This window comes from Anser cygnoides, chromosome 4 (assembly GCF_040182565.1).
Source record: "Anser cygnoides isolate HZ-2024a breed goose chromosome 4, Taihu_goose_T2T_genome, whole genome shotgun sequence".
In the NCBI taxonomy this organism is placed as follows: domain Eukaryota; kingdom Metazoa; phylum Chordata; class Aves; order Anseriformes; family Anatidae; genus Anser; species Anser cygnoides.
In genome coordinates this window covers 75465283-75479248 of record NC_089876.1, presented here as the reverse complement: position 1 = coordinate 75479248, position 13966 = coordinate 75465283, and the positions used below count along the sequence as shown (strand labels likewise).

General features: G+C 38.4%; 1 protein-coding gene and 1 long non-coding RNA gene across 6 annotated transcripts in view; one reads left to right on the top strand and one right to left on the bottom strand.

Annotated features, from left to right (window-relative positions):
• The window catches only part of DKK2 (dickkopf WNT signaling pathway inhibitor 2), a 126780-nt gene extending 117700 nt beyond the window's left edge, over window positions 1-9080 (top strand). For all 3 annotated transcript variants that reach the window (XM_048066388.2, XM_013195779.3, XM_066996412.1), the window contains 3 exons: window positions 4449-4599; window positions 5864-6013; window positions 6526-9080. In XM_048066388.2, coding sequence (XP_047922345.2) covers window positions 4449-4599; window positions 5864-6013; window positions 6526-6776 — 552 coding nt within the window. In that variant the 3' untranslated portion in view covers window positions 6777-9080. The remainder of the gene's footprint in view (window positions 1-4448; window positions 4600-5863; window positions 6014-6525) is intronic.
• Window positions 9081-9126: 46 nt separating this feature from the next.
• LOC106045349 (uncharacterized) overlaps window positions 9127-13966 on the bottom strand; it is a 122727-nt gene continuing 117887 nt past the window's right edge. The window contains exons 4-5 of one of the 3 annotated variants that reach the window (XR_010831286.1): window positions 9891-11751; window positions 9127-9170 (exon numbers count right to left, since the gene is read on the bottom strand). This is a non-coding gene — a long non-coding RNA (uncharacterized lncRNA). Of the gene's footprint in view, window positions 9171-9839; window positions 11752-13966 lie in introns of those variants that run through there. The other 2 variants (XR_010831287.1, XR_010831285.1) reach the window with 2 other exon arrangements.

The following is a 13966-nucleotide window of genomic DNA, read 5'->3' as shown; positions in this document are numbered from 1 at the left end:
CTGACATAGTTTGCTAGTACAGCGTGGAGTAGCTTCAGCATAAAAACAAATGAGACATCAAAATACGAGCAAATGAGAGCCTGGTGACTAAGACACTGGCCGGGAATACTGTCTTCAAATATTTGCTGGAGGCCAAGCTGAAACTCAAGCCCTTATCTCCCACAGCTCTATAACGTGTGCCTGCCATCAGACTATTCACTCACCCTTCAGCACATTACAGCATCTGTCTTATTCTTCCGCTGGAGTGCTTCTGCGTTACGTTTTATAGTACCAGACAGAGAGACTCGGGCTGACTGACTCCACAGCACAACGGCCCCACCACTCAGTGTTATTCCAGCTTGTGGTGAAGCTCTGTGGTTCAGGGTGACCACATAAAATGTGCGGGATAGTAAATGACTCCAGCAAAAATATCAAGAAAGCCTCATTGCAAGTTAGCTCAGAAAAGGTGCTAAGTTAGATCTCCTCTGGCAAAAGGGGAAGATGAAAGTAGAAATAAACCTCACTCCTGTACACTCCTCAAATTGAAGGCATGGTATTAGCCACTTAGTCATGGACACTAGATAGTCACTTGCTTCCTCAGCCTCACTGTGAATTTAATACAAAAGGAAAAGCCTCAGTAGTAGTTCTGGAAGGACTTTTTCAACTCTGGAGGAAAGAAAAAAAAAACAAAACAAAAAAAAAAAAAAACTTCCCCCTTTATAAACTGCATCATTTTCCTTGAATATTTCTATCATGTGGTCTTGGCATTTTGAATACAAACTCAGGAAGGACAGGAATGGAGATTTCCTCTGTCTCAAAATAGAAAAGGTTAATGTTTATGTGTTGCTATAACTTAGTTGGTAAAAGTTTGTCTTGGTGGACTGATGTAAGGGACATCCTGGCTCAGAAAGAGTGGCACCCATTTAAATACCTAGCCTGAAACCCCCAACATAAAGAAAAAAAAAATCCAGTACATCTTTGCTGTGCATTTTGGACAGATATTCAACAGTATATTTTATAGGAGGATACAAAACTAATTGGAATGTTTGAGGAGAAAACATCTCAGCAAACAACGCCCTTCATCAGAAAACAATCTGAAAATGTGATGCTATCACAGGCAAATCTAGGTTATACCATGCTATGAGTGACCTGATTGCATGTAGTCTGGGCTAAAAAAAAATTAAGTAAGATTGTTTAAATGCAGCTTCAGGGAGTGCTACATATTTTATCTCAGTTTCATCTGGTTTCCCATAATATCAAAGCCGTGTTTAGTGGATAGAGATTTACGACCAGAAAATGATATGTATAGCTGAAGAATGTGAAGGGATGAAGTGCCTTGTAGAATTAGTTATCATTGCTGTGGAAGTAGAGCTGGTTTACAGCTTGCTTTTTCTCTCTCCATCTGGGACTGATTTGTGTCTTCGCATTGTATATAGGAAATGTTCTCTGCTATTCTCTAAACGTAAAGACTGTGTTTTAGGCACTGTGGTGTAAGAGTTTCTGAAAACTTTGACTCATGCATGGTCTATTGTTAGTATGTATGTTTTTACAAATATTTTTTCTTTATCCTGTATCTTAAAATATATATACATATTTATACTTAGATGCTCAGCTACTGCTGGCAATGGGACAATTATGAACACATTTTTCTTTCCCTCGTGTTAGCCAAGGCTATGTACATACTATATTATTTTATTTTTGTGTTTTAATACTGAGCACTGTGAAGACAGAGAAATAACTTTGCGGGAGGCAGGAGTTATTCCAATGAATGTCTAGTGACTAGGAGACAAGGCTATGTAGACATTTTTGTTTCAAGCTCCCAGTGATTGATAGCTAAGATATCAAATGGATGGTGGTTTTGGAAGAAAGATCAAGGCAACTGATGGCATCAGGCATTTGCAAGGAGGCTTTTCACAGAGCTGGCTGGCAGCTGGTCTTTTGGGGTTTTGAATGGACTTGCCAGTTGTTGTCCGAGCTTCATGTAACACAAAATGATTTGTGGATGTGTTGCAGTCATTGGCCTTTGGTAGGTGAATGCTTTGGCTTATTTTTAATTTCAGAAATGTCATCTCGGTTTAGGACAGGGCTTTAGAGTGGGACTAAAGGCTGAGTTATGTCACTTCTCTTGGAAATTTTTAATGTCAAAATCGCCTTTTGTTACTTTTACCATTCTTAAAGATCAAGTTGAGAGTTGGCAATCAGGCGTGTATCTTAAATATCTTTTAAATGTCACTCAGCCTAAAAGCCAAAGGTAAAACAGACACTAGATATGGTATGCAAGAGCATTCATTAGCACCATTCAGAATCAGGGAACTCTTTTTTTTTAAAGTTATTTGAGGAACCAAAAGAAAACTGCAAGTAGGCTTCTTGCTGACAAGTTGCAGGTGTATACCACATGCCCATATTGGAAAAAAGATGCGGTTATGAAGGTCTTGATGACAGACAAGGGTCTAAAATGCCTTCATCTCCAGGTTTTAGCTAGTTCATCTGTTTTTTATTTGCATTTCACCCTGCTAGCAGTTTTAGTATTTTCCAAACTCAGTAAAACCATGCACAGATCTATGCAAAATTACTTTTCTGCATTTTCAGTTACTTAGTTTAGTAAGGTCTTACTTCAGCTATATCATAATTTTTAGTTAATCATTTCTTGCTGGAAAACCGAGAGGAAGGACTGATAAGATTGAGGAGAGAGCATTTTATCTAGGTCTGCTTTGCTAGAATAGGTAGAACCCACTTACGCCTTGAGTGTACCATGCAGGTGAGCATTTGCATTTGTCTCTTATCACTACTCCTAGCTAAAAGATCTGACCTTCTTTGATGAATGAGGGTGAACTTGAGAGGAAATGCTTATTCCTAAGGGAGAAAGCCTTATTATGCATACATCTAGTTACTCCAAACAGCTGCACTCTAGATTCGCTCTTCAAAGATGCATATATTCAGAGTAACAGAGCAGCAGCACTCTGGAAATATCCAGCCAGCTCTTTTGTTACTGTAAAATAAATTTTGAAAAAGAAAACAACTAATGAAATCACATGGAAAATAGCATGGGTCCACCCAGCTAGAAAATCTTGCATGTTTTTATTATCAGACCTCTTTCTTCTCCAATTCTCAAGAGAATGGCACAAAGACAGAGAAAAAGGTAGTTCTCCATGTAAAGAATAGTTTTCACAGCAAATTCTCAACAGCCCCCATGTTTGTCTTCCCTGAGAACAATATAATCAAGTCTTGATTAAAAATATTTTAAAAGTAATCATTCTACATTGAAAATTAGTCAATTGAGCTTTTTGTTTGTGTTGAACAAATAATTGCAGGAGTCATTTTTAAAACAATAAAAGCAACACTTTGATTCATTTAAAACACTGGAGAAAATTAGTTGAGGAAGTGTAAACATCATTTTCCAGAAAGTGCCCAAAATTTATTCTCATCTTTTTATCTAAACAAATTCCTCAAGTATAATTTTGAGGAATGGAAAAAATCTATGATTAATTTAATAGGCAGTAAAATTAGATGCAGACAGTGAGCATAGTTTGTAGCTGTGTGGGAGTCAGCAGAAGGGATCCTGGAATGTGATGGTGTCATTATGTGTCCTTAAAGCATCGTGTCTTTTCCTTTTGTAGGAATAAACTCGCCCTTCTCTCTTTTTATAGGAGAGTATAGTACCTTCTCACCCTCCGTTTAGGAGGCAGTTTTCCTGTAAGATAATGTTGTTTTTGATGAAAATGGGAAAAATTTATACGTCTCTCTGCTTTCATGGAATTATATGTGCAGGAGATTTTGTGCTGTATAATATATGCTGTGCTGTATACTTTTGGGATGTTGTCTAACAGTTGGCATGTTTAAGGAGTATACTAAGCACATACATGAAGTAAAGGTTATCAAAGTGAAATGCTGAATAGAGATATTTGTTTTCTTCCAAATGGTGTGGGTCAGTGCGGAGTGGTGCAACTGCAAAGGAGTTTGTACCAATGTGGTGTGGACACTGACTGTAAGAACAGTGGACTTCTTACTATCCTACCTGACACCTGTCAAAGCAAAATTCCTTCATGGAATTAAGACTCAAATTCAAATGTTACCTGTTGCAGAGTGTGTATCAGGACTTCCAGCGACTGAGACAAGTTTTCTGGCTCTGTTTTTTCTTCACCGTAGAGTTTTAAGTTCTTGTCTATGAATCAGAGGCCTGAGAACTTGGAACCCACAGAACTACACGTTCTCTTGTGCCAACATATGTTTGAGGCAAGAAAAGAAGAAACCACCAAGGGATCTGGTTGTATTTTTGTAATTCTTGAGGTTGTTATACAGTTCTAGCAGCAGCTTGAGCTTAAGGATTGCTGTAAAGTGTCCCTACCTGCATCTCCTAGTCGAAGCGAATGGTATCTCACTTGCAGGTTTCTTCATTTTTATTTATTTTATTTGGAAATGGACTATATACATACCTTGTACACTGCTTCACTTTTCTTTTTACCCACCAGGCCTATCCTTGCACCAACGATAAGGAATGTGAAGTTGGGCGGTACTGTCACAGTCCTCATCAAGCAACATCTGCATGCGTGATATGCCGGAGGAAGAAGAAGCGTTGCCACAGAGATGGAATGTGCTGCCCTGGGAATCGCTGCAACAATGGTACTTCTTTGGTCATTTCTTCTTTTCCCTCTGTAAGATCAGCATTTTGATAGTATCTACTGAAAATAGATTTCCAAATGTTCTCAGCAGAAGTATTTGTTTCTGGGTAACTCCAGTTTCTTTCCTAAATCAAAATAAAATCCCTTTTACTGAAGGGATTTTATTCAGTATTTTTACTGAAGCTGAAAATAACATCAGCTATAAGCTTTACTTGTCTTTTTCTTTTGGCTTAGAAAAGATGCTGAATGATCTTCTTTCTCTTCTAATTCTAGAGAAGTGCAAGATCTAATTTTCAAAACTTCATAGAAAACCAGTCTAATCTGTGACTCAATTTTATAACTACATATCCATTGTGTGGTTGGACAGGGGAAGTTTTATGCTGAACTAGCCAAGAGAAATATAGACCATTAAAGAGTAAAATTAGACCAACTGGATTCATGGTTGTCATATCAATGCAGAACCAGATGGTGCCTAGCTTGGAAGGGGAAGGGAAGAGAGGCAAGAAGGGAAAAGAGGGACAGCTGTGACAGTACAGCATGAGTTGAAATTCAAAAGTTGTGCCAGGCTAGAGGCTGTTCAATCTCCCCTGCCTCTTTCCCCTTTCTCCCCCTCCCTGAAGCATGCCCATGCATGAAGCCACAGTTACCATTTCCACTACTCTAATATCCTCCATTGCAAGGAATATATGAATGTATTTTTAATATATCTTTAAACCTTTTCTCCACTTCATTATCTATAATGGTATTTTTACGTTTAAGGCTTGTGTACAAGCAGACTTTTTCCTCCTTTGGGCTGGGGAAACCCCCAGATGATGAAGCCACTGACAAAAATCACAGCATCTTTTCAAGTGCTACATTCAATGTGGCTTGATTTGCCGGAAAACTGCAAAGAACCCATATTTTTAAGGAAGCAGAAGAGACCCAAGGAATCCTAGAAATACTTTCCCTGGGGGGGTTCTAACGGTACTGTTTACATTCCCATACTCTCCTCTTGAGATCGGAGAGAGATGTCTCCAAGGCAGTCTCCAGATGCTCAGACCATAAAGCCAGTGTGACAGCAAGACTGTGACAGTGAGTGAAGCGTTGCTGTGATGAAATTAGGGGCCAGGGATCAGTGACAGAGCCGTAATTAGAGCTGAGAGTTGCTGAAGCTGAGCCCAGCACCCCCTCGCTTTCATGGTTCCAGTCCCAATCCTGGTCCAAGTATGTTCCTCAGCTGCTTTTCCTCCTGTTGAAATCTATGACTGACTGACTTTTCCTCACAGGTATTTGCGTACCTGTAACTGAAAGCATCCTTACGCCTCACATCCCTGCTCTAGATGGGTCCCGCAACAAGAAGAATGGTCATTATGCTAGCAAGGATTTGGGATGGCAAAACTTAGGGAGGCCACAGTCCAAGCTGTCACACATAAAAGGTAAGAGCACATTTGCACTACGCTGTTTTGTTAGGAATCCTGTTATTGCTGTTTAAGTACAGCAATGCAAAGCAGCAACACACAGTAATTTCCCAGGTCATGAATCTCTATCGTGAGAATTCAGAGCACAACTCAAGAAGTGATGTAACATCAACCAACAATTCCTGTGATTGAAATAGCATCTGCCGTCTTCTCTGTATCAGAGGGGACTGAAAATTCATTTTTCAGTTGTGCAAGACTGTACACATCCTCCTCTTATAACAGTCACGTAATTAAGCACTTGTCATTGTGCTTACAAACCTGTAGTCTCCTTCCTAAGTCTTGGGACAGTTTGCACCAATTACCCTCCTGAACCTTCCTAATTCATCTCTTCCCTTGTGTTTACGTCCTTCAAATAGCCACAGATGGAAATATCATCTCTCCTTTTTCTGAGCTTCATTTGCATCAGTCTGCACTGAACCTGTATTTTCACATTTTGCCCTGAGGTAAAATAGTTTGCTTACTCTTTATAGGACATGAAGGCGATCCCTGCCTACGGTCATCAGACTGTATTGAGGGACACTGCTGTGCTCGCCATTTCTGGACCAAAATTTGCAAGCCTGTGTTGCATCAGGGGGAGGTGTGCACCAAACAGCGCAAGAAAGGCTCCCATGGACTGGAGATTTTCCAACGATGTGACTGTGCCAAGGGGCTGTCTTGCAAAGTATGGAAAGACGCGACCTCCTCTTCTAAATCACGACTTCACGTATGTCAGAAAATCTGAGTGAGGACTGGGAAGATAGCATTAAGTGACTGTGGTTTTATGTATGTAATGCGTTACAGCATGGTGGGAAACAAGGACTGCACGTGAAAGAGGAGTGGCTTAAGCAACAGTTAGGATAGGAGTAGAAAGAAGTCACAAATGCATTTCTTTTGAGCTGGCGGTAAACGCAAGAGCAGCTGGAGATTTCCCAGTGTGCAGTTCTTCTGTAAATAACTCCTACAGGTTGTGGAAATGCTAGTATGCAAACAAGTACGGTGGAAATTAATGCCACTTACCTTGCTGTGTTGTCCCATGATGTTCTGGGGTTCAGTATATGGGCTACAGTGGTTTTCCAGCATCACAGTGCCTGCTAAATAAATTGTATACATTGTACATATAGGAAGCAGTGCATTCCAGGAAGGCTTGTCTGTCAACACATTATTGGTCACTAAAATACACATTGCAGGTGTGAGAGAGGGAAATACAGTTACTTGAATGTCCATACACTCTCGTCATTCAGGGCTGACACTTCAGCAAAGCGCTCCTGCAGGACAAGAGTGCTACAAGAGTGCGAAATTTTGCAGGCCCTCGCAAAAGAGGTGAAAACTTGCCATCTTGCGATTCCAAGACAGCAGCAATTTCTCTAATCAGAGGCCTTTAAACAGGGTTTTATTTCGTATATTTAGGTAAACTGAAATGCTTTATGTAGTTCAATGTCATAGTATGGTACTTAATCGCTTGTATTTGTCTCGGTTTACTGCTAGTATACATTGGACTGAACAGATGAAGCAAATACGTGCATGCTGAATCCAGAATTATATACAGGCAGTTGCTCGTTAGTCCTAAATATACTTTCTTTGCCTAAACATACTTGCATTATAGACATTTCCAAAAGAGACAGCAGAGTGTTGAAGTACATAACATTAAGAGCTATAAAATTGTGCCACTGTTGCTGTTGTGACAGACAATATAGGCACTTGTTGGGGGATTTAGCCCATAGTGCTATAAACTCAAAGTTTTACATTTTAATAGTAGCAATGGGCTACAGTTTGCTATTAGTGCTCAATCTGGTTGCACTCTGCAGAAGCATAAATGGATTTGTTTCTTAGAGGTAGAAAATTAAAAAGAGTTGGCTCTTGTGAGCACCTTCTCTCCGGCAGAAGAGGCTGCAAGAAGATGGTATGACCACAGTGACTTGTTAAGCATCATGGGATGTCGCAGCACACCAGTCTTGTGTGTATCCAACCTGAACTTGATCTTTTCTCAGTCTGGACTGTTCTGCCAGGAGTGATAGAAGTACATGGACTGTGGAAACAGCTAACAACTCTACATTGTTTGTGTACTGGTTAAAAAAGGACAGTCTACATCGTTTGATTTCTATCACAGGTCTTTTCAAACGTTTTTTTTTTTATTTTTAATTTTACTTATTTGCAAGTATTCCTTTGTATAGACATTGGTAAAGAGACTAATTTTTTAAAAATGTCCAATTCTATAACTGACCTAATGCTAAACCGTAATTAGCTGTTTAAAATTACAACTGTCATGTTTTATAACACAAGAGATCTTTCTGTTTAATCAGTTCTGAAAGCAAGGACACCAGTATGTAGTTTTAAGACCATGTCACCCATACTTTAGACACCTTTTTCCACTGACATGTCTCTATCAGTGGTTGTTTTAAAGCTATAGCTTTTATACACCCCGACTCAGATTTCCTAATTAGAACACAGACCTCAGCTACGTTACCTTTATCTTTTATAAGAGTATAAATAAGAGTAGTTCACAAGCCTCTTTCCCTACTGGAGTTAGTTTTTATTGGCCTAGAGGGACTGCTCTGAGATAGTTCCTTCTGTTTTTAATAGTCTCAGTCAGACTTTAATCTCACAGTCCTACCCATTTAACTCTGTTTATTTCAGAGGAGTTTTTCTCGCAGGAATAAGGCTTAGAAATAGCATCATTTCAAATATTCAAAAAATACAGGAACCAATTCTGCAAGTGTTGTTTACACTGACAGCACATCCTCAGCAGAGGAGCTCTACTGCCTTAATTGTGATGACATGTAAAAGAAAATGTAACCCAGCTTGAGCAGGGGGGGTTGCAGAAATGGGCTCTCAGCAATTTTTATCTCTTCTTATCATTGGCCTAGCCCCCTCCCTTTTCTTCTTACAAACCGTAGTTATTTCGGATAATTTATTTACAGGAAATGTTTAATGAGATGTATTTTCTTATAGAGATATTTCTTACAAAAAGCTTTGTAGCAGAATATATTTGCAGCCTGTTGACTTTAATGTAGAAAAATGTATAATAAGATTAAATATATTAAATGTCCTTTCCTGTTCCTCCCCAAATCTTTTACCCACATTCTTTTCCTTACCTGCTGCTTAAGAAGAGTAGTTCTTTCTGGAAGGCTATGCAAACCTGTTGGAAAAAAGCATATATACTTTAGCTGTACAAGAAAAAGCATCTGATCATACTCGTGTCTCAAAACACTATGTAGGCTAGGTTTTGGTAAAACACATGAAGGTCATCTTAAAATCTCCATGTGTCATTTCCACAAAACTGGCTTAAGTGGCAACTATCTATATGAAAAAAAAATATATCTCTTGAGACAGAATTTCTACCTAAACATTCAAGAATAAGTTTTGAAAGTAATGCATCTGGATGCATGATGTACAATCAATCAGGCTAAATAACAAAGGTGCTCAGATACATTCCCTAGATAGTGATACAAACCCGAGAGACTCATAGAGGGTACAGCTAACATTCAAATTACACAGCATTTTGCTATAGGTTTCTGCTATTTGTACAGCATACAAATACATTGCTCCAAGATATATAGCTAGCAATTCCAAAATGGCAGATAACAGCATTCAGCTCTAATAAAACGAAACAATTCATATGACACAACTGAAAATATTGCTACTAAAAACAGCCAAGTTTTGAGCCCAGGAAAACCCCTGCAGATCTCAATAACTATTGCAACATAAAAACCGTGGTTATTGAGCAATGGTCTCAATATTCTTGTTACTTGTTTCTGGGAACCCTTTGCTCAAACATATGTACATTTGGAGAATGGAATGGTCTCCCAGAAGCACTGGTGTTTGTACAAAATGAAAAGGTTTTGCTACTGTTACTTACAGTATTTGGTGGGTAGTCCTTTGAAAATTATTATTATTATTATGGTGTTGTTTGTTAAAAGGGTTATAAAGTTGTGAGCATCTTCAGATCCCAATGACTTCAACAGAGTTTGAAACTGCCAAAGCCTTCAGAGATTTAATCTGGGAACAAAAACAATAGGCACAGACAGTTCTTCGCACACCACAAATACTGAGCAACATAGCTGAACTGAATAGCATGCAAGCAGTTTCGCAAGGCTGAAGTTTGAAGTGTTTAGAAGCTATTCAGTTAATATTTTGGGGAACTATACATCAGTTTAAGAATAAAAGAACAGCTAAATTTGGGGATAATTGCTCTCACTCACTGGTTCACTCATCAAAGGAATTAAGAGTGACTTTGGCTCAGTAACATTTCAGAAATCTGCTGTCATGACACAAATACTGAAGCGATTATTGCTGAACAATTAAAATACTCTTCCTATTAGCCTAGAATAGTCTCAGCAATGCAACATCTCTTTGGAAAAACTAACTTTCAAAAAACAATGGCTTTCTACTGTCTAGCAGCATATATTTGATTTACAGTATATACGTGGGCGTGTATCTATTACTGTACTATTTGCTTTGTCTTGTGTTGTTTGAAACCTATAGTATTTATGATTTTAAATTTTTTTTTAAATGCAAGTAATTAAAATAGATTTATGCACTTACTTTCAACAGCATACACCGATCTTACACCAAAATACAATTCACTGGAATTCCATATATCTTCTATATATCTTCTTTGTTTTCTGCCTTTTTTTTTTTTTTTAAATTGGCACAAAAAGCAGAAAAGACAAGAACAAGACACATGACACATGACCCTTCTTGGACCGAGACCTGGAGGGTAAGAAGAGACATTCCTGAACTTTTCCTTGTCAACAACCTGCCAGCCCTTTCTGTTTTCGCTTCAGAGATCTGCATCCTCACCCCCAATCAGAAAGTTAAATTTTATCAAATAAATTTTTTTTTCATCCCTTCCAATTGTCTTTCCTTCTAGGAACAATACTTTTAAAAAGTATCTTGAAGGTCAAGGCCAACAGAAACTCATCATATAGCAGGTACACCAAGCCAAGGCTTTTAGGAGCCTTGAGATCCATCCTCTAACTTTCAAAAATTTCCTTTCTAAAAGAGCTATGTAGACAGTATCACCTATTTAGGTTATAACATTTCACTCTCTGTTGAACAGAACCTTTATGCTCAGGTGCTCCATTATCTAATATATTTTTAACACATCCATGGCTACCAAAGAGTGCCTATGGTTCAACGCAGACCCTACACGCATTCTTACATGACATTTAACTTTTAACTTTAGCATAATTATTATCATTTGCTGAAAAATTGCAAAGGTCTGCTGTGGCCCCTCTCATGGTTCTGCCAGCTTTTCAGAGACCTGTTGAAGGCACAAGTGCAGGAGGTAAGGAGAAAGCACAGAAAATGGTGGTGGGGAGGGTGGACTGGAGAGAGCCAACCAAAAGCCTGAAATGTGGGCAGAAGGGGACTCTGCCTCTAAAATTAATTAAATGCTATTGTAAAAGCCATGTTTTCACCATATCCCCATGCAATCTCCAAGAATGGAGGAAGGACAAACACGTCCTGCACTGCTCCTGAGCCTTCTCCCCTAGGCACTGTCCCAGAAGCCCCGGTGAGTGATTCTATTCCCTCAAAATCCCAAGCCTTGAGCCACTGTGCCCCAGGCAGCAGCACACGTCTCACCTTGGTTCTCTGCGTATCCAAATCCCAGTGATTCCAGAGGTTTCGAATTTGTCACCAACCCTCAGAACCACTGTTCAGACAGCATTGCTATAGCTAGGAGCCTGCCCATGCCTAGGAATCCTACTAGAAAACTGCAGAGAGGGAAGAAACAGACAAAAACAGGAGAGGGCTGCTGCGTTGCAGAACTCCAGCTGGTTCCAGAGCTATTATTTTGACCACCAGTGATGGGACTGACCCTGATGGATATACAGCATTGGATGGAGCTCAGTGCAAACTTGTTTATTCTGGCAGCTCCCTGTTTTTTTTGGAATTGCTTATTGTTATAGCATGAGTGTCAATTACTTATTTACAAATGTCTGGTACCAATAAACTCTTTGTTTTTTTACAGTACCGGCTTGCAGCTTGATTTAGAAGTGGTTTGCTGCATGCCAACTTCCTGAAGCAGAGGAAATAATCTTTTAGAGGAAATTAACATTTGAAGAAGCATGCTTTTTTTTTATTTTTTTTTTTTCTCCCCAGGAAAATTCTATTTAGAAAAGCAGTAGGAAGGAACACACAATTAACACGAAAAGACTCCCTGGCACAAATCTTAGTCTTAGAGTCCTTGGCAAACCTCATAATATAATTCTCCACTGGTGTTATCAAATTTGGCTGAACAGTGGTCAACAAATCAGAAATGCATACCTATGCGACTGCTATGACGTGTGCATACCTGATTTCTATTTCTTACAAGCTATTCTTTATTTCTGAGTATGCTATTCATCAACATTCACTCAATAAGTTTGCAAACTTTTTTTTAAAAAATCAACTACAAATCAAACATTCCATAATTCAGTAACATTGTAAGCTTAAATTGCACAGATTTTTTTTTCCCTTAGTGACAGTAATTTTTAATGGAGTTGTAAAAAATAAATATATATATATATACACACAGAGAAAATAATGAATAATAAGGCTCTGGAAGAAATTTGCAAGGAATTTTGGAATATCCCATATTAATGAATCCAATGACTGCCCAAAGCTTTGGAAAACTTTAGAAAAATCCACTCCCAACTGATTTGGGTAGTGTCTTCTTTCTTTATCTGAGCAGTTATGGATATTGTAAGCAATGGTTCTTTAGAACAATAGATGATGATAAAAGAAAATATCTATGTGTATGCTCTCAAAAAAGCATTGACTCTTCTGTTTCAAAAGATATTTAACTCTTCTATAGGGATAAGTTCAGAAGGGGCAACATCATCTTTTCCTAAAGCAGCACACTGTTAACTGGCAATATTGCATTAAATTTCCAAAACTATTGAATTAACCTATTCAAGTTTTGAATTACTTGAAAGCTACTGTTGTTTATATCCTGGAGCTTCCTTCTAACCTGTGTGGAGGTCAATGTCTATAGGAGGCGCAGTCTACAAGTCAAAAATGGTCCCCATTAGAAATTCATCAGGATGACTGTAAATAACTACTGGTTGAGAGGCCTTCCCTCTATTACTACAGTGTCCAGTGAGATCTCAAAGTATATCATAAACTGTGAATTTGTCAGATTATTTTTCATCTCTCTGCACCTCTGGATTTTTAGTTCTGGCATAGTCTGATGGGGAAACACCAAAATACAGTTCTCATATTATCAGTGGTTTGACAACTAGAATCTTACAAAAGTAATTCCCATTGCAGAGCCTGTTTTCATGAATTTTACAGCTCAAAATCTATACTCAGAAGGTTTAAATACTTCAGAGCAGTATCCAGAAATCTTCATGTGTATTCAAGTATCAACTTCCAAACATTTTGAAAAAAAATCACTTATTAAAACCTCTTGTAGAAATGCATGGTTCTACAACTGCAACTACATACCATATCGTGCAATGCACAGAATAAGTACATCTTCAAAAAGCAGAAGAAATCAAAAGAAGAAAATTTCCACCTAAAGATAATGCTGAAGACTAAAAGTGAACCATGACAGATTGCAACTGTTTAGTATTGGCCTTGTATTGTACAGAGTCTATTCTAATGACTCAAACTAAAACTACATAAACACTTTAGTACAACTCAACTGAATGCCGAAGTGACACCAAGGCTATTAAATCACCATCAAGGTATGCATTCCACTGCTGTATACCTTTCAGCATTTACAGCAACACAGGTTCACTCTGGGTGTGCCGTGATAATTACTTCTTGAAAATAAGTAGTTATATAAAAAGGCAATTTCCATCACAAGACCATAAATCTCTAAGTTCTTAGCAATATAATTTATGTTTTGATGGTCGTTATCACCACTGGTGAAACACTTTTTCAAAATAAGCATATAGGAAGATGCTCACATGAAGAAACCTTGCTTTGCATAAAAACATTTTA